The following is a 21518-nucleotide window of genomic DNA, read 5'->3' on the forward strand; positions in this document are numbered from 1 at the left end:
TGGGTGGGCAGAGAGGGGAAAAAAACTAACGAGGCACCAGCCCGGGGATGCGGTATGCGGCATGGATGGCCGCCGCCATTAAATTTCTCCCTCCCTCCTAATGTGCCCCCAGTGTTCTCCCCCCCCCCCCCCAGAGTAAAATGCGGAGCGGGCTGTAAATCTTACCATTGCCTCTCAGTGCGTACCGGGATCTGCAGGGGGGGGGGGACACTGAGGGCACATTAGGAGGGAGGAGAAATTTAATGGCGGCGGCCATCCATGCCACATATCTCATCCCTGGGCTGGTACCTCGATCGTTTTTTTACCCCCTCTCTCCCCAGCGGCCGGGACCAGGGGGGGGGCAGCGCGGTATAGCGGGAGGGCCCCCCAAAATCGGGACCGTCCCGACGAAACCGGTATGGTTGGGGGCTATGGTATGAGGTCTTCCTTTTTTGGGATCTTTTGGTCTATTTCACCTTGTCTGAGGGTTCTACATAATGAGGAACTGTAACCAAGGATTGATCTTCATCCCAATTAGCAGCTTATACCCCTTTTCCCATGATAAATCTTGACCTTTTCTCAAATAGATCATCAGGGGGATCTGTATGGCTGATACTGTGGTGAAACCCCTCCCACAGTGTGACGTCACGACCTAGGTCCTGACAGTTTCCTGTGTTGCATTGTGGGAAATAACAGCTGTTTCCAAGCAGCCAGTAGCTCCCTCTGTGCATATGTATATCTATAAAACAAACAACCTTTTAGCCTATCGCATTGTTCTGGGGTGTGGTTATAAATAATTGCAGTTGATGCTGTCTAGTTTCTTTCTTGTCTGTCTGCCAGTAGTAAAGATGATTACGTGCAAACTGATTGTGGATCAAACAATATGAACAAATGACATGTCAATATCAATCATTTTTGATCTCTTCTGTTTTTTTAACAGCAGGTCTGGCAGAAGTGAGTGTGGCTAGTGAAATTAAACACCACTTTCCGAAAAATGTGAAAAAACACAGTTAACCACTTGATGACTGAGGGTTTTTCCCCCTTGTGGACCAGAGCAATTTTCACCTGTCAGCGCTCCTCCCTTTCCTTCGCCAATAACTTAATTACTACTAATCACAGCGTAATGATCTATATCTTGTTTTTTTTTGCTACCAATTAGGCTTTCTTTGGGGGTTACAGTATGCCAAGAATTATTTTATCCTAAATAATAATAAGAAAAAAAATGAAAAAATTCATTATTTTTCAGTTTTTGGCCATTATAGTATTAAAATAAAACATTCTACTGTGGATATAAACCACACATTTTATTTGCTCGTTTTCCCGGTTATTGCAACGTTTAAAAAATTTCCCTAGTACAATGTATGGCACCAATATTTTATTTGGAAATAAAGGTGCATTTTTTCAGTTTGGTGTCCATCACTAATTACAAGCCCATAAATTAAAAAATAATAGTAATATACCGCCTTGACATAATTTTTTAAAAAGTTCAGTCCCTAAGGTAACTACTTATTTTTATTTTTTTATGTAATTTTTTTTTTTTAAAAGTTTGGATACTATGGGAGGGTGTGGGAGGGAAATAGTTAATTTTAACAGTCAGTGTGGGGATTTTTATTAAGCAAAAATGAAATTTGGTGCAATATACTGTTTGGCCACAAGATGTCCTCATTCATTATTTACGATTCACGTACGTAAGCACGTGAATCGAAAGTAATGCGTAGCAGTGTAACAGGAAGATACGATGAATGTCGGCGTCTCGTAGACGCCGGTATTCATTGAATCGGGGACTTAGATTTATGAATGGGACCTGCGGCTGTGTGTGATTGGAGGACGATTGCACTGCGACTGCCGATCATCAGAGATCGGCAAATCGTTAGTACAGTGTCTCCCTGTGGGAGCATTCACACTACAATTTTGCAATCACTGCATGTTGCCTTTTGGTAATAAGTGTGCTGCAATTCTTGTTCCCAGAACAAAAATCGTGATTGCTAAGCAGTAGCCATTGCGATTTGTAATGATTTCGGTGTGAATAGGCGTGCATGAAAGAGAGGCGCAAGGAAATTTGGGGGTCCAATTTTAGCAAGTAGGATATCTGTAAATTTACCATAGATGAAGACACAGAAAAGCATTATACTTTACTGTAGTAGTACTGTAGTAGTAACATGATGGAAGCCAAATATGGCTTGGTGAACGGTTACGAAAAAAAACAACAACCCTATTGCTTCTAGAGATGGTCAGTAAGATGCAAATAATTCTGAGTTGATGCAATTAATGTAAAATTTGAATGAAAATGTATGCTTGAACATGAACCAATCAAATCCTGCCAAGGTTGAATTTGATTGCTCTATTATCAAGCAGCATTGCATAATCCTGCATTAACTTGGAATTATTAGTATCTCATTAGCCACCCCTAATTGCCCCTATACAGTCACTTATTTTTACTACTAACCAGTAAGACCAGAATGTTGCTCTTCTTACGGGTCTTACCAATCAAACGAGCAGGTGTAGGTCCAAGTGAATATCTTTGTGTGTGTGTGTGTGTGTGTAATGACGTATTGTCCTAATTAAAAACATTTTAAAAGGTATTGTTTAAAAAAAACAACAAACAAACAAAAAGACCCCTTTGTTTAGCATTAATCCTAATTAATTGAATAAAACAAAAAATAAAAAAAAGCACAGATTCTTTTAAGAGTCAGTCTGTGGGCCCCAGTTAAAGTTACTTGCTCACGAAAAAATGCATTTAATTTTTTATTTTCAACCAGTCAAAATAATACATCATAATCTGTGATTGGTTAATGCGCCTTTACTTTTTAATACTGGAAAATACAGTGGTAAATGTGATTTCTTACCCTAATAAATCGAACACTTTACACTGTAACAGTGTAAATTGTGTCCTGCCAGATGGTGTAATGATAAAAAGTTTAATTCTCAAAAACGGTGTCCTTTTATTCTAACTGTAACCGTGTTTTTCTTCCCCTTTGGCTAAGGCTGGAGCTCGGTGCATAAACGTTTGTTATTGTTTGTAATGTTATCCCTTCTTTCCATGTGTTTGCAGTAATGTTTTATGAAGTGATTGTATATTTAAACCCTTTCGTACTGGAAGCAAGGCAACACGTTATATTTTGAGGACCTCCCAGATAGATTAAACCCACTTCCAGAGCTATATAGTTAATTTTTCCTTCTCCTCAATTTAGAATCTGACCGTTGAAATGGCAAAACAGTCCACAACAATTAAAGCCATGAAAAATGAAGTCCTGGAAAAAGAGGAACGCATTCGGGAACTAGAGGAAAGGTAGTGTTTCATTTCTGTTTCTGTGCACTGTGCAGTCATCCATTGTGTTTGTCGCCACCTTGTGGTCAGTGTTGACTGTTAAAGATTTTCTTTTTTTTTTTTTTTTGTATTCTTGAATGTTCTCACACACTTTAATGCCTGCGTACTTTAGGTCGGGGAGGTGGCAAGTTGGAGGTGCTAATTCTCTACATTTGTTTTTCGTTTCAGTGTTTTAAGTTTAATATCACAGATGGATTTTCTGCTTTCACAAGAAAGCTGGGAAGTGTAGCTGAAGGTCACAAATTGTGTGAACTCATAAATGATTTGATGGAGTAACCAAAGTTAGATTGAGACCCCAGAGTGGACTTAATCACCCTTGATGTAAATTCAAATCAGAGCAAAGTGCAGAGGAATCTTTCAGATAATGTAATTCTTTGCCTGGGGGCTGAGAGACATGTCAAGGTTTAGCTGCTTAAACTGGATTAAGCACCAAAGCTTATATGTATAACAAGTGCAAAAGGACAGTTTTGTTTGTTTAGACTTTAAATTGATTGGGGCCTTTTTTTTAAAAGAAGAATTCAAGGGAACTGTAATAGTTTACAAATTATAGCTTTCACCTATTTTTCCCCCGTTTCCTGTTTTTAAACTTAAAAGCAAATTGTTTGTTATGACCGTCCAGTAAAATAAAATGCTTATTTTTTTATATAACAGATCCTTGTATGACATTATCCTAATTGTAAATTACTTATTATATTGTTTGTCCTGCTGTACAAGTTTTCTAATTGAATTCTGGATGAGGTCATCCAAGAAACCTGTAAAGCAGTTTGACGATAAAAGATCATCTTTCATTTTAATTTAGCTTCTCGTTATTATTTTACTCATATTTCATTTCTGTCTGATTAACGATGAAGTGAAGTAATTTATTTCAGAAATGCAGGGACAGCATTTCTTTGTGTTTTTGAACAATTTTTTTGTCATATTCTGGCCACAATTTTACTCACATTCGCTTGTAAAGCATTTTTCAGTGTTTACATAGTAACACATAAATGTCCAGCTTTTTTCTTAATTTTTCTTTGTAGAGTTAGTATAGAGAAATGTAAATGTGTTTTCATGGCTTCTATAGATATTTGCTATACTTATTCATATGATTTGCTGTTTAAGTTGAGTAGGAGTACTGTATATGAAAAAAAAATGACAATGGGTAATTTTCACTAAAAATTGTTTGTGAGAAATTCTCTTCTTGGGGTTAAATTGGTTAATGCTCTGAAACCATTCTTTTTTATTATTTTCATGTATTACAAGCTGCAGCATCTTTTAACCTAGTAAACGAAAAACCCTGGAAATGTCATCTCCTTTGCTATAGTTTTCACTACACACATTTACGATTGAAAATTTGGTAGTGTGACCATGACAGAATCTAAACAATCCAACGATTGTTCTCTCTTTTTTTCTTTTAATGCCACAGAGTAATATCCATTCTTTCTTCTGGTTTGGTATGCATGCTCAGACAAATGTTGATAATGTTACATGAAGAAAAACATTACTGTATTTCTAAGAGCCAACCCAAGTTCTAGGAGTGGATATATCTCTAGTTTGTCACAGTCTCAGACTAATACAGCATGAATCCCAGAGGCTATGAAAGATCTCTCAATACCTTGAATACTAAGCAAAGTGCTGCTGCAGCTTCTGCCAGGTATTGATGCTGCAGAGCGAGTTGTATCCTCTGGCTCCTCTAATCAATGAGACGCACAAGTGATATGAAATCATGAGTTGTCAGTGAGCTGTGCATGCAGGACTTGTAAAAAGCCTTAATACAAATAGTTTTGCAATTTTACTGAAATATCTCCTGACACTATTGCTACTAAATGTGAAAAAAGGAAAGTATGCAATAAGAGTTTACAATTTTCTTTTGTTAGATATAGTTTGATCACACATTTTCCCCAAAATTTTGCATCTAACAAATCAAGATTTATAAATAAGCGAGTATCTGCCTATATAACGATGCAACAGAGCAATCCTTTATGTTTATGTATCCATAAAGTATGGTTTATGTACAAACAATTGGTAACAATGGTATTAGGAAAGCATCATGAGCCTGTTATAAGAATGCTGGATGCTGAGGATAAACCTATTTGTAGTCTGTTGTATTAGATGTGACCCGAAACAATGGTATGTGCTCCAATATGGCACATACAAAAGCTTCAATTAAACTCTCAAGTTTATCTTGGTTACAGTGTCTCCTTGCAGAATATCTGCTGCATGTGTTTGTGTTCTAGTTGGTGCCCTTTTCTTTTCCAGTTTGAAGATCCCTTTCTTTTTGCCTGTTTTTGATATCCTGTTAATCCTTCCCACTTTCCCACACCTTAAAGGGGAACTGAAGTGAGAGTGATATGAAGGCTGCCATATTTATCTCATTTTAGACAATACCAGTTGCCTGGCTGTCCTGTCGATCAATTTGGCTACAATAGTGTCTGAATCACACCAGAAACAAGCATGCAGCTAATCTTGTCAGATCTGAGAATGATGTCAGAAACACCTGATCTGCTGCTTGCTTGTTCAGGGGCTATGGATGAAAGTATTAAAGGCAGAGGATCAGCGAGATAGCCAGGCAACTGGTGTTGCTTAAAAACAAATAAATTATGGCAGCCTCTTTATCCCTATCACTTCGTTTGCCCTTTAGCGCTTGGCATCAATGCCTTGTACAAAAGAAGTCCCTTTTTTTACACTAAAATAATTGTTTCTGCTCAACAAACATGACTGTAGCTGTCATGCAAACTACTGCTCCCGGCATCTTTACCAGTGGTACTTTGGTTTTCATTGCAGGAATCTTAGTGCTGTATCTTTTTGGAAAGGGAATACCCGTTCTGAAACTTAAAGAGAACTTGAACTGAAAATAAAAAGTCAAAATAAACATACACAGGTCATACTTACCTCCTGTGTAGTCTACTCATCAATCTCTTTCTCATCTCCTGTGTCCCATGTGTCCACTGTGATCAATGGAATTCTCAGTCCTCCATTTTAAAAATGGTCATTACCACATAACAGCTTCCTGGTCAGCACACTGTTAAACTGTAATTTCACTTACTTGAGCCATAGGGAAACATGGACATTACCTTGCACATTCAGTTGTAACTGACAGCTGCTGATATATAACGGACAGCAACTGGTATATTTCATTTCTGACAAAATATTGTCAGAACTGGAAGGGATCACTGTAAGAAGAAAATGGTGAGCTTCTGAGAGGAACTGATGGCGAGGTAAGTATGTAATATTCATTTGCAGCTACATCATGTGTTTATTTCAAATAATTTTACTCAGTTCAGGTTCCCTTTAACCTTAGAACAGAAAGATGATGCCTCTAACTGACCTCGGATAGCAGTCACCCCTGACTACATGATCCCAAGATAGTGTATGTCAGGTAAACTATGTAAGAGCTACAAAAGAGGCGCATGACCAAAAGTTAGACAAAAGTGGTACAATAGTGAAATGTGGTTAGAACACCCATATTTCTAATATGTTGACTACAACACAGTCCTGTCCCCCAAAAAGTGGCGTGACTTCTTGATGCACAAAACAGTTAAAACGTTATTAGCAGTTACAGTATATGGGAGTACTACAAAATTACATACTCTGGTTTTATATATCCACTTAGTCAGGTAATGGCCATGAAGGGGTTTAAGAAAACCTTGCCCAAATTAGGGCAATTTAATCTGCCGGTATATTAAAATGTTTAAAATGCTTTCTACAGTGTAGACTGAAAGGATCACCAGTTCCACATTTCCACAGAAACATTATTTCTGAAGTCTCCCTGTCCTTTAAAGACAACCGAGGGTATCCTATACAATATGGTTAATTTAATACTCATTGTGCCCTAGCTTAGCATCAGAGTTTGAGCTTAAAATAACTTGCCCATTTGTCAAAAATAGATATTATTCATAAACCTCAAACACCCCCTCCCCCACCAAGAAAATCAGCAAAACTACCGTGGCATTTTTTGCCCAAAGCCTCGAAGGAAGAAGTCCGTAGCTCTGTGGCCACCTCAACTCTGTTGCCATGGCCTGCCCCCAGCTCAGCAGCCACTTGAATGTTATGGCCACGGTCACCATCAGAATTCATGAACATTTTGTGGATTCGCATACAATGTACCCTTGCATGGCTCATCTCAGGGAATGCCATCAGGTGTACCCAAAACATGCGTTGAGTGCAGATTACTATTAAAATGTAAGTGTTAGCCTTTTATTACCTCTCACTGTAATTCAGTTGGAGTGGTAAACCAACAAGAACTAGTGGCCTGCGTGTTTTGGCTATATGGGTTTGTAAAGGCTATTACATTTACTTTAAATGTCTATTTTACTGCCCTGTTCAAATATGAAATAGTGAATACTTTTTTTTTCTAGTGCGCAGTTGCAGTCACTCTGATGCTTTTAATTCTTATTTTATTTATGCATTTAATTTATTTATTACATAGTGTGGGGAAAGCTAGAACATCAGTCAGGATTTCATTGCTATGTACTGTACATTCCCACTGAGAATCTTTCACTTTATTGTTCTCATTGAATTTTTCACCAGGGTAGGAAGTGAGGTGAATCTTCTCAACAGGATCACAAAACGTATGTGTGGTCCTGTTGGTTTCTATTGTTTTCATTACTAGCGACGTCAGCAATGATGCACTGTGTCCATTTAAGTTGTGGAGATCCACCAGAATTGTAGTGAGCTACAATAAACCTGAAAGCTCTCGAACAGCAGCATTGCAAAATATAAAACTGTTCTGTAATTAATATGAAATACAATTCTAAAAAGGGGTAGGCAAACTTAAGCTTTAAAACAGGATATCATTGCAGATCAACATTTTTTCCACATATCCATATCAAGTGCATAGTATAATGCAACACTTCAAGTCAGTGTGCAGAGTGATGTAAATAATTATTTCATGTCTTGTAGGCCAAGCATGCATCTAAAACCACTGGTTTATTGGTTCTTATTTTACGTTTTCAATTTGAATGCTATCTCACGGCTTACATGGAATTAATAAGACCAATGTAAGAAATGTTTTGACTTAAAATGTACCTGTAGTGGAAAAATGTGCCCCTTCATGGGGTACTCACCCTGGGAGGGGGAAGCCTCTGGATCCGGGAGTGGCTTTCCCGGTTGTCCTCCACTGGCATGTTCCAGCACTGAGACCCCCCAAAAATCGTATGTTGACGGCGTGCGCAAGCAATCTAGCATGGTCCAGCTCGGGCACCGGCAGATGGAGCTAAACCCAATTGGATCCATGCTGCTGTGCATGCACAAGCTATTTGCGCCGTTGCAGTAGCACCAACCCAATCTAGCTCAACTTTTTCTGCTGGAGCCCTAGTGGGTCTTTGCTACAGGCAGGTGCGGTGTAGCTGCTATTTGGGGGTCTCATCGCTAGATTGGCCTGGCTGAGGGTAAATGTGGGTTTAGCAAACCTCACAGGTTTGTTTTAAAGACTTTCTCAAATGAGGCAATACTTTAATATGTTAAGCAACAAAGAAAGTTCATAAACGCTCTAAACCCCCAAGCATCATATCAGTCGGTGCAGGATCAGGTCAGCCAGGTCATATGAGATAAATGAACAAAAAAGGGATCCGCAAACCAGACCAGATTGAAGTGGAAAAAGGCTGATATGTTTATTAGAAAAATCCACAGACAGTGCAATAAAATCACAGGATCAACTAAGTTGATCCTGTGATTTTATTGCACTGTCTGTGGATTTTTCTAATAAACATATCAGCCTTTTTCTACTTCAATCTGGTCTGGCTTGCGGATCCCTTTTTTTTCACTTTAATATTTTAAATTATTACCTAGCCACAGAACCTAGGAGATACTGTTCAATCCCACTTGCAGAGCCCAACCAAATAGTGCAGGATCACTATGCCACCAACACTGCCAAATGAATCAAAACAAAGTTACAGACATGACTAAAGTCTGATTATTTGTATAAATTTGGGACATGTTTACAATGTCTTAAAGGACAACTGAAATGAGAGGTGTATGGAGGCTGCCTGATTTAATTCCTTATAAGCAATACAGTTTCGTGGCAGTCATGCTGATCCTCTGCCTCGCATACTTTTAGCTATAGACCCTGAACAAGCATGCAGCAGATCAGGTGTTTCTGACATTATTGTCAGATCTGACAAGATTAGCTGCATGCTTGTTTCTGGTGCTATTCAGACTCTACTGCAGACAAATAGATCAGCAGGGCTGACAGGCAACTGGTATAGTTTAAAACTAAATAGATATGTCAGCCTCCATATTCCTCTCACTACAGTTGTCCTTTAACCTTCCTGGCGGAAACCACGTAGTTCGGGGTAAGCCGCGCAGTAGGGTTTTCTCAGGCCCTACTGGGCCGATTTGCTTAATTTTTTTTTTGCTGCACGCAGCTAGCACTTTGATAGCTGCGTCAGCACACCGATCGCCGCCTCCCCGCGCTCGATCGCCGCTATCCGTCGCGCCGCCCGCCCCCCCCCCCCAGACCCCGTGCGCTGCCTGGCCAATCAGTGCCAGGCAGCGCTGAGGGGTGGATCAGGACTCCCAATGACGTCACGACTTCGGTGACATCATCCCGCCCCGTCGCCAAGGCGACGGGGGAAGCCCTCCAGGAAATCCCGTTCTTTGAGCGGGATTTCCTTATCGGAGATCACCGAAGGCGATCGAAGCTGGCGGATGCCGCTGAGCTGCGGCTATCATGTAGCTACATGATTTAAAAAAAAAAAAAGACTGCTGCACTGCCTCCTGGCAGAATTTATTAGACCGCCAGGAGGGTTAATGTCTTAATTGATACTCCACATCTTAGCCAGTCTTCCATTCTGAACAGGTGGCGGAATCTTCTTTCCCCCACACTCGGTTCATGTTTTATTGTCCTTTTTACAGACCTTGGGATTAAAAAAAAAAACCTGTGTGCCAAACCTATTTTGCCCTTGGATGTATCTATGCATGTTAATAAGATCGTATATAAGTCACCTCATTTTTGAGGTGACTTGGTTAATAACATAAGTTGGGAACACTAGGTTGCTTTTTCCACAAGCCCTTCTCAGCAGTGCAATTCCATACATGCCAAATTGGAAATTTGTAAAATTAAGTTTATAAGTGTAAGAGTCACACCTATCTTTCTTTCTTTCTTTTTTTTTTTCTACTTCACTTCTAGTTGTCTATAATTATCTTTCTGTAGCTGATAATAATTGGTAACTTCAGCTAAAGGTCGCCACTAATGATCCAATTTCTAGTGAAAAAATTGTTTGAGCGATCAGAAAATTCAGATCAGAAGAAAAATCGTTCACTACACCATCAACAAACCAATCTTTGCTTCCTATCTATCACAACCAACAAGAAAATCCAAATTTTGATTTGACGAAAATCCAATCGGACGACTATTTTTATAATCGTTTGTAATCGATTGTGCCCATCAAATGGAGATTATTTACAACCAATCCGATCAGAATTTCTGATTGCTAGAAATTGGACAGCTAGTGGCCACCTTACACACATAAATCAGTCTTATGTAAAGAAAAACAAACAAAAAAAAAACTGTTCCCCATGCCAAGGGTATGCGTGCTCTTTTTTTGTGCAATCTCTCCAACTATCCTTTGTTTTTGAATTGAGAGAGGAGGTTAACAAACACTGCTATTCTGAACCTGAAGTTCTGCAACCCCTGTCCTCCTCCCTTTATTTTTAAGGTGACTTGTGACAGAACAATAGAAAGAAAGTTGATTTGATTGGTCCAGTTTCAGTCTTTACAGAACTTGCATGACATTTGCCTGCAAGCCAGAAATGTTTTTTTCATATCATTGGCCATCTCTAAAGGCCACCTAAGGGACATGTGTGAATGGTTCTAGGTGTCCTGCAAGTCCCTGTGTAATATGTTCATGCTAGCTATATATAAAAAATGATAAATATGTGGACACGCCCACCATCTTGTTCAGTTTTCATCTGTCAAGTTGCAGTTCACTATAAACTGTAGTTACTGGTTTATACATGGCATAGAAGTTTTTATAGCACAGACCCCACGTAGGTAAACAAAATTGATGTTTTGAATAAAGAATAACCCATTCTTTATGTAGTTACAGTTTTTAAATATATTTATCAACACACGGGCATAACCACAATTTAATTTTAATAACAAGATACAGGGATACTTTTCTAAATAAGGCAATAGAGGACACACAAGCCAGTTACCTGAAACACATGGCAGTATTCTATAATGGGATGCAGCATGATGTGCCTATTTGGAGGCATTTTGAGTGTATAGCACAACTCACAGCACCTGCTGCTTTGAGCACAGTATAAATCTGAATTGTATAGTAGTAACATGGACCTTGGCTCTCTAGGGTGACTCGGATGGAAAGGGATGTCAACATGAAAAGGCATTTGATAGAGGATCTGAAAACCCGTCTGAAAACCTACCAGGAAAACGAAAGATCCAGCAAAGAAATGTTAGAAAGTCTTGAAAGGAAGGTAATGTACTCTGTATATTTATTCCCCAAGCCTATTATTCACTAAATCACCTTGGAATGTAGTACAGTGTATTGCATGAGCAGCATAATAATACCTCAGAGACCAGCTAACGTCTTCCCATGACAGGCATTAACATGATGGCAAAATAACATGTAATAAGGATCTGAAAACTGTTGCTTTGCGCCCGGTCGTGTAAAGATAAAATAAAGCTATATTTGTTGGCATTTAGAAATTTGTGCTATGGTGTAGGTTGCCTGTAAATAATGTTGCAGGTATGTAATTTGCTATCGTAAAAACAATTTATGGCCTTGTGCGTTGCTTTACATAATCGTTACATAGTTAAGCTGCCACTCATTTTCTTATTACGGCATTTGTCTGGCTTAAGCTGGTCTGAAAGACACGGTCTTTATTTCTCTTTTAACGTATGGATGTTACATTGATTTGCAAAGTGTGACAAGAAGAGGTAATTGTACAGGTGCAATTTCCTATCCTGTGTCAGGTTTCTAAGGTTGTTTGTTTCATGCTTGTTTTCCAAAATCCTTATTAATAAATTGTACAGCACTGTGTACAATTAATCCAGTAGTGGCTGGATAGTGTACTTGTTGAGGGCTCTTCCTGTTCAGTAAGCCAGCACCTATTCAGTGAGGAGACCTTGGGCAAGACTACCTAACACTGCTACTGCCTATAGAGCGCGCCCTAGTGGCTTCAGCTCTGGCACTATGAATCCGCCAGGAGAAAAGCGCGATAAAAATATTTTTTTTCTTTTTTTTACAATTAGGAGGATAACAATGGTATTCTAAATTAAGGCTACATAGCTAGCGTTATACAAGATCGTTAGCAAATACTTACACACACAGAGGGGCAAGACTAGATTAATCCATAAAATGGTCATGCCTTGTAGTGCAGCTTGTAATGCAGGACCTACGTGCCATGGGAGCATGGATCCTACGCCAATTCCATTTTACTCTTAAAGACAATAATGGCTACATACAGTGGTTTGCAAAAGTATAGTTTTCCACATTTTGTCATATTACTGCCACAACCATGAATCAATGTTATTGGAATTCCACGTGAAAGACCAGTACAATGTGGTGTACATGTGAGAAGTGGAACGAAAATCATACATGATTCCAAACATTTTTTACAAATAAATAACTGCAAAGTGGGGTGTGCATAATTATTCAACCCCCTTTGGTCTGAGTGCAGTCAGTTGCCCATAGACATTGCCTGATGAGTGCTAATGACTAAATAGAGTGCACCTGTGTGTAATCTAATGTCAGTACAAATAAAGCTGCTCTGTGATGACCTCAGAGGTTGTCTAAGAGAATATTGGGAGCAACAACACCATGAAGTCCAAAGAACACACCAGACAGATCAGGGATAAAGTTGTTGAGAAATTTAAAGCAGGTTTAGGCTACAAAAAGATTTCCAAAGCCTTGAACGTCCCACGGAGCACAGTTCAAGCGATCATTCAGAAATGGAAGGAGTATGGCACAACTGTAAACCTACCAAAGACGAGGCCGTCCACCTAAACTCACAGGCCGAACAAGGAGAGCGCTGATCAGAAATGCAGTCAAGAGGCCCATGGTGACTCTGGATGAGCTGCAGAGATCTACAGCTCAGATGGGGGAATCTGTCAATAGGACAACTATCTGTCGTGCACTGCACAAAGTTGGCCTTTATGGAAGAGTGGTAAGAAGAAAGCCATTGTTAACAAAAGCATAAGAAGTCCCGTTTGCAGTTTGCCACAAGCCATGTGGGGGACACAGCAAACATGTGGAAGAATGTGCTCTGGTCAGATGAGACCAAAATGGAACTTTTTGGCCAAAATGCAAAACGCTATGTGTTTGGTGGAAAACTAACACTGCACAACACTCTGAACACACCATCCCCACTGTCAAATATAGTGGTGGCAGCATCATGCTCTGGGGGTTGATTCTCTTCAGCAGGGACAGGGAAGCTGGTCAGAGTTGATGGGAAGATGGATGGAGCCAAATACAGGGCAATCTTGGAAGAAAACCTCTTGGAGTCTGCAAAAGACTTGAGACTGGGGCGGAGGTTCACCTTCCAGCAGGACAACAACCCTAAACATAAAGCCAGGACAACAATGGAATGGTTTAAAACAAAACATATCCATGTGTTAGAATGGCCCAATCAAAGTCCAGATCTAAATCCAATCGAGAATCTGTGGCAAGATCAGAAAACTGCTGTTCACAAACGCTGTCCATCTAATCTGACTGAGTTGGAGCTGTTATGCAAAGAAGAATGGGCAAGGATTTTAGTCTCTAGATGTGCAAAGCTGGTAGAGACATACCCTAAAAGACTGGCAGCTGTAATTGCAGCAAAAGGTGGTTCTACAAAGTATTGACTCAGGGGGCTGAATAATTACGCACACCCCACTTTGCAGTTATTTTTTTTTTTAAATGTTTGGAATCATGTATGATTTTCGTTCCACTTCTCACGTGTGCACCACTTTGTATTGGTCTTTCACATGGAATTGCAATAAAATTGATTCATGTTTGTGGCAGTAATGTGACAAAATGTGGAAAACTTCTAGGGGGCCGAATAGTTTTGCAAACCACTGTATGCTGTTAGTATTGCTTATACCGGTATATTGCATGTCCTGCTTTGCCCTGTTCCTATTATAAATCATAGATCAATATAGCAGAGCAGTGGAAATGGGCCCAATTTATTTGTAACCTAGATATATGTTTGAACAGTCATTCACTCCCTCCACTCAGAACACACTCACAGCAAGTTCAGTCTCTAGTAGTGATAAAAACAACTAGGTTGCAAAATTTGCTTGGTTGTAAAAATGGAGGCTATTCGCTTCCAAAACTGATTGCCTGCAACAACATCCTGTACCGGACAATTTCATCAGAGTTGAGGTTTCCTTTTTTATTGTTTACTTAAAAGTTAACTAGGTAACTACTTTTTTACATGGCTCACAATGGTGCCAAAGTCAATCGTGATATATAGTTACATTATTCATGATGCCTCCTGTTGGGGGATTCCAATATGTACCAGCCTGTCAATCAGCCAGTCCATTCCATCTACCTTCTCCCTCTTTGTCCTTACTAGCATTGATTCTGTTTAAATCTTAAGTACCTACTTTTCTTCCTACACTAATGGTTCCTGATGCTATCTTCCTTCCTGTTTATGAGGTCTCTTGACATACCCCCTGAATTACAGTTTAATTTAGTTGAAAATGTAATTCAGTTACTTACACTAAGAAAAATGTAAGCTTGAAACAGCTCAGTTTGGAATAATACAGTGACCTGATCAGCAAGTAAATTTTACTTCTAAAAGTGTAAAATACCTTAACTTCAAATGCATCTGCTTAGGTGCAGGATCTAATCGCTGCTTCCTCCCCGTTCAATGTGCCTCATGCTGTGAGCTATGCCTCTTGAAACATCTGACATTTGTATGGCAGATACATGTCTTAAAAATGTGTAGCCTTACATTAAATATGCCAAACTACTTTCAAAGCCATATGTTTCACAGGTAAGGTAGTGGTCAAATTTTGTTTTTTCTTGCTTCAGCTGATTTTCTTTTTTAACATCAGTTGTAAGGCAGCACTAAAATATATTGCTTTATTAAAATTCTTACAGTTCTAAAGGGTCTGTTTGTAACACTACATAACACTACAAACCGTGTGTGTGTGTGTGTGTGTGTGTGTGTGTGTGTGTGTGTGTGTGTGTGTGTGTGTGTGTGTGTGTGTGTGTACGTACACACACACACACACACACACACACACACACACACACACACACACACACACACACACACACACACACACACACACACACACACACACACACACATATATACACACACACACACACATAATAGTTTGCATTGATACAGTTTTTTGTTTTTTTAGTATTGTGTTGATTTTAGTAAAGTGACATTTTAGTTCTATCCTATTGTTGATGCCAATTGGAAAATTTGGGAATGTGACATAGCTGCAAGATCATCATGGCCGCACTTGTTTTATGACCCTTTCAAGACGGGCCCCCAGGCTGTGATAAGGGGGAAGGGAAAGAAAGTTGTGTGAACATTAGGGGATCCTAGCAAAGTTTTCCTGAAGGGCTCCATGATTTGTAGTTATGCCCCTGCAGCTTATTGTATCTTCTATCTCACACTAGTATATGAAGCACTGATTTATTCTTACACCTTATGTGTGCAGTCAGGGTGATAAAGTTGGAAGTACACCTGAAATGTGTGTCATACTTTTAGGTGGGTGAGGCATAGTTTGAGACACCCACCTAATCTAGACCCATTTCTTACTCAGTCTGATAGCCTTGTTTTTTTTTTTTTAACAAATCATTTTATTGATTTTAATACAACAAAACAGTGCCGAGAGGCCACAACAGGACAGAATTAGGCTTAGATACAATCAGAGGTCAACAATATCATAAATCATAGTACAGGATATTCTAGTACATAGTGGCTCCTTCCTAGAGATTCTTTTAAGAATTGTTCATAGAGTCCAGGGAGCCCAAATTGTATCAGGAGCATTAGATACTTCGTCCGAACTTAATTATAGTCCATCAAATTATAACCTCTGTATTAATGCAGGGTATATAGCTTAAAAAGAGAGAAGAGAAGATAAACAGAGGAAGGGAAGAACAGGTTAGTTAGGTCGCCTCCACCCCCGCCCCCAAGCACCACACCACCAGGCATTACAACCAGATTAAAGTTATTAATATTAAAGATTATTACTTTAGCTTAGGAAGGAGTGTCAGAGGTAATATCTGGATTACCAGTCCATGGAGACCAAATTTTTTCAAATTTATTTGGACAATTTCTACTCAAATAGGTCAGTTTATATAATGTCAAAGATTGGTTCACTGTTTTCTTCCAATGATTGATCGAGGGGCCCCCAGCGCCCTTCCATACTCTTAGTATTTCATTGCGGCCATAAAAAGTAAGTACCGTATATACTCGCAAGCAAGCCGACCCGCATGTAAGCCGACCCCCCCACTTTTACTCCAAAAAACAGGAAAAAATGATTGACCCTCATATTAGCCGGGGGTAGGAAACGCTGGCCGCGTGATCCCCCCAGTATGTCCCAGTATAGCTAGTATAGTGCCCAGTATGGGTAGGTAGTGCCTCAGTATAGCTAGTATAGTGCCCAGTATAGCTAGTATAGTGCCCAGTATAGGTAGGTAGTGCTCAGTATAGCTATTAAAATGCCCCAGTATAGCTAGTATAGTGCTCAGTATAGCTAGTATAGTGCTCAGTATAGCTAGTATAGTGCTCAGTATAGCTAGTATAGTGCTCAGTATAGCTAGTGAAGTGCCCCAGTTTAGCTAGTATAGTGCTCAGTATAGCCAGTATAGTGCTCAGTATAGCCAGTATAGTGCTCAGTATAGCCAGTATAGTGCTCAGTATAGCTAGTGAAGTGCCCCAGTTTAGCTAGTATAGTGCTCAGTATAGCCAGTATAGTGCCCCATTATAGCTAGTATAGTGCCCCATTATAGCTAGTATAGTGCCCCATTATAGCTAGTATAGTGCCCCATTATAGCTAGTATAGTGCCCCAGTATAGTCAGTATAGTGCCCCAGTATAGCTTGTATAGTGCCACAGTATAGCTTGTATAGTGCCCAATATAGCTAGCATAGTGCCCCATATAGCTAGCATAGTGCCCCATATAGCTAGCATAGTGCCCCATATAGCTAGCATAGTGCCCCATATAGCTAGCATAGTGCCCCAGTATGGGTGGGTGGGTAGGTGCTGTCCCTCCCCGCTCCCCCCGCGGCCGCCGCTGCTATTACCTTAGGCGGCGCCGCTTCCTCTATCCCCGTCCTCCTCCGGTAACTAATTCACAGCAGCGCGCCCCTCGCTGCTGTGATGACGCAGGAAACCATAGAGAGCGGTTCCCATAGTAACGGCCGCTCTCTATGGTTTCCTCCGACCATCACAGCAGCGAGGGGCGCGCTGCTGTGAATTAGTTACCGGAGGAGGACGGGGATAGAGGAAGCGGCGCCGCCTAAGGTAATAGCAGCGGCGGCCGCGGGGGGAGCGGGGAGGGACAGCACCTACCCACCCACCCATCCACCCATGACTCGCAAGCAAGCCGACCCTCCAACTTTTGGCCCACTTTTGGGGGGTTAAAAATTCGGCTTGCTTGCGAGTATTTACGGTAGTTGGATTAAATACTGAGCATGCTTATTGAGGGAGGTTTCGCCCAGTATCCCCAGGAGCGCCAACTTGGGATCAGGAACAAGTTGGACGGTTAAAATGGCGTTAATTATCTGGAAAACTTCAGTCCAAAACGTAGCGATGACAGGGCATTGCCAAAATACATGAAAAAAGGTACCGTCTTGTTGATTGCATTTAGGGCAAGTAGCACTGTTTGCACGTGAAATGCTGTTCATTCGTACTGGGGTCATGTACGTCCTATGCAGGAACTTAACTTGAATCAGCCTATCTCTAGAACATATCGGAAGCTTGATAAAGTTCTCCAAGATATCCTCCCAGTCTTGGCTATCGATTCCCACAATATCCTCATTCCACTTATGTTTACATTTATCCCACCCTTTAGTTTCAGTATACAGTAGCTCATAATATAATGTGGATAGTGTTTTTTCTATGATTCGCATCATTAGTGTAGTTTCTAAGTGGCAGGAGCCTAGGTTGAGTATTCTGCCTCCGGGAAATTGTGAGCGGAAGGCATGGCTGACCTGGAGATAACGGAAGAACATATTATTTTTAAGGGAGTAGAGCTGTTTAAGTTGATTAAATGACATGAGTTTCCCATCCTCTACTATATGATGTATTGCTTTAATTCCGTACTGAGCCCAAAGCAGGGGATCAGGTATGTCTTCAAAGTGGGAAAGGTTTGGGTTATCCCAAAGTGGAGAATGTGGCGACAGTGTTTTATTCCCGCCACTCAGCTTGATCATGTCCTGCCAGACTTTAGTGGTTGTCTTCATTGGGGTTGTAACTCTTGCATCATTGCTTGATCCTCTAAACACTAACAGGGTAAGTCTCTCATATGATCCCAATCTGGCAGCTTCCACTGTGACCGCCGGGTTATATGTGTTGCGCAAACCACCAACGAACGGATACCAATACTGCAGCACAGTAATATAAGTATAAGTTCGGAAGGGCTAGCCCGCCATGATTGCTTGGCAATTGGAGTGTAGATAATGCTATCCTAGGGGGTTGGTCATGCCATATAAACATAATTATAAGGGAATTAAGAGTGCGAAAAAACTTTTCGGGGATTATAACGGGTGCTTGACGAAAGATGTATAGGAATTTGGGAAGAAAGATCATTTTGAATAAATTGATACGGCCAATTAGGGAGAGTGGGAGGCCCTTCCACACACCAATTTTCCGTTTGAAACTTTGCAAAATAGGAAGAACATTCAGTTCAAAGAAATCGGCTGCCGAGGCAGTAATATGTACCCCAAGATATTTAAATGTCTTTACCCATGTAAGAGGTGAGTTGGAGGTATTTATGGGAAATTCGTCTATCTGCATTATTACTGATTTTCCGCGGTTAATTCGTAGACCTGAGTATATCCCAAAGACCCTTATTATCTCCAGTGCCTCCATTAAGGAAGAATCTGGGTCGCCAAGATACAAAAGAGTATCGTCAGCATACAACGAAATGCGTTCCTCAATGGAGCCGACTTGTATACCCGATAGTCTCTCAGACTCTCTGATCAGTATGGCCATTGGCTCTATAGCCAGGGCAAATAAATATGGTGAGAGAGGGCATCCCTGTCGAGTGCCTCTGTGGAGCCTGAATGGGCTGGAAATTACATCTCCTGTTTTTATACGTGCTGCGGGTGAAGAGTAAAGAGCTCTGATTAACGATATAAATTTAGGGCCAAAGCCATATTGCTCTAAGTGCCAAAGGTAGGGCCACTCCATAGAATCGAAGGCTTTTTCGGTATCGAGAGAAGCCACTACCCTGCGTCCAGAGGTAGTATCTGGGATACAAACGTTAGTATATAGTCGACGTATATTGATGTCCGTTCCTTTATGTGGCATGAACCCAGATTGGTCACAGTGGATAAGGGAGGTAATAATCGGTTGTAGCCGATTAGCAAGTATTTTTGCCAATATCTTAGCATCCACATTTAGAAGTGAGATTGGTCTGTAGGAGCCACATTGATAGGGGTCCTTTCCAGGTTTTAGTAGTATTATTATTATTGCATCAGAGAAGGAGGTAGGGAGAGACTCACCCTGGAAAATGTTATTGAAAATACTAGTCAATTTATGGGCTAGTATACCGCTGTACGCATGGTAGAATTCTGAGGGGAGCCCGTCGGGTCCCGGAGATTTATGTGGTTTGAGGCTTTCTATAGCATTTTGTACCTCCTCTACAGTGATATCTTGATCAAGAAGATTTCTATCTGTTTGGGATAGGGCAGGAGTATCTACAGTACCTAAATATTCTAGGAGTTCGTAAGTAGTATAATGGGCTCTCGAGGAGTATAAAGCTTGATAAAATTGGATAAAAGTATTGTTAACGTCTTCAGGGTCTGTTAATACAATGCCATGTGCGTCCATTATAGCGGGGACAGCCGCACTACCCTTAAAGTCTTTGGAAAGCCATGCTAAAGTCTTACTGTTTTTTTCCCCAAACTCAAAAATTTTCTGGGATTGGTGGAGTAGTGTATTTTTAGTCATAAGGACTAGTTCCAATCTCCACTGTCTCATTCTGTCCTGCCAGTGTTGCCAATCTGAACAAGAGGACGTTCTAACATATTGTGCTTCGGCCAAGAGCATTGCTTGTTCCAATGATTGGATTTTCCCCCTTATATTGTCTTTGTATTGCTTTATAGCAGAAGTGTAGCTACCTCTTATAACCGCCTTCCCCGCATCCCAAACTATTTTCCCAGGAGCAGAGTCTCTATTATCAATCCAATAATTAGTAATATCTGTTTCTATTTGATGTTGGATTTGAGAATTATTAATATAAAATCTGGACACTCTCCATAGCATATCTGTAGGTTTGGGATTAATCGTTAGTGAAGCTAGTACAGGAGCGTGATCAGATATTCCAACCGGGAGTATCTCTATTTTATGCACTTGAGCCAGTATAGAGGCGGAAGCAAATGCCGCATCAATTCTGGACATAGATTTGTGTACTGCAGAGTAGCAGGTATACTTAATTTGGGTGGGGTATTTCCACCTCCAAATGTCTTGAAGCTTGATAGCCTTTTCTTAACGTTGCCAAAGGGCTTTGATCTTAAAGCGAAGCTGAGGCGAAAGTCATATGGAGGCCCCTATATTTATAACCTACTATTACTATTAATTTATTACTTTATTTATTTAAACAATACCAGTTGCCTGGCAGTCCTGCTGATCTCTGGCTGCAGTAGTGTCTGAATCACACATATGAAATAAGCGTGTGGCAAATCCATTCAAACCACCTAATCTGCATACGTTTTCAGGGTCTATGGCTTAAACTATTAGAGGCAGATGATCAGCAGGACTTCCTTGTAACTTGCATTGTTTAAAAGGAAATATATGTCAGCCTGCCATATTCCTCTCACCTAGGGTTCCCTTGAACTACCTGGTGTTTTTCTCTGCACAACATTGACCTTACATTCTCATGGTGCCTCCACTACAGAGAATTGTACCTAAATTGTATTATCTTTGGCCCCTTGGTTAACCTCTTAAGGACCACAGGTGTCCCCCCCCCCCCCATATAACATGCTATAGGTGATACATTTGATTTCCATTGATAATTTGTGTGTGATTTTGCTGTCAGCACATTCAACTATGTAAAGAACGAAATCTGTGTTTGAGTATTATTAAATCTGTGTGTG

General features: G+C 40.4%; 1 protein-coding gene across 2 annotated transcripts in view; it reads left to right on the forward strand.

Moving 5' to 3' along the window:
* The window catches only part of CNTLN (centlein), a 540427-nt gene that overhangs the window by 339045 nt on the left and 179864 nt on the right, over positions 1 to 21518 (forward strand). For both annotated transcript variants that reach the window (XR_011020538.1, XM_068234381.1), the window contains exons 21-22: positions 3171 to 3268; positions 11596 to 11722. Coding sequence is in view for 1 of the 2 variants with exons in the window: in XM_068234381.1 (XP_068090482.1) it covers positions 3171 to 3268; positions 11596 to 11722 (225 nt within the window). In the remaining variant the exon portion in view is untranslated. The remainder of the gene's footprint in view (positions 1 to 3170; positions 3269 to 11595; positions 11723 to 21518) is intronic.

Source organism: Hyperolius riggenbachi, chromosome 1, assembly GCF_040937935.1.
Source record: "Hyperolius riggenbachi isolate aHypRig1 chromosome 1, aHypRig1.pri, whole genome shotgun sequence".
Classification (NCBI taxonomy): Eukaryota; Metazoa; Chordata; class Amphibia; order Anura; family Hyperoliidae; genus Hyperolius; species Hyperolius riggenbachi.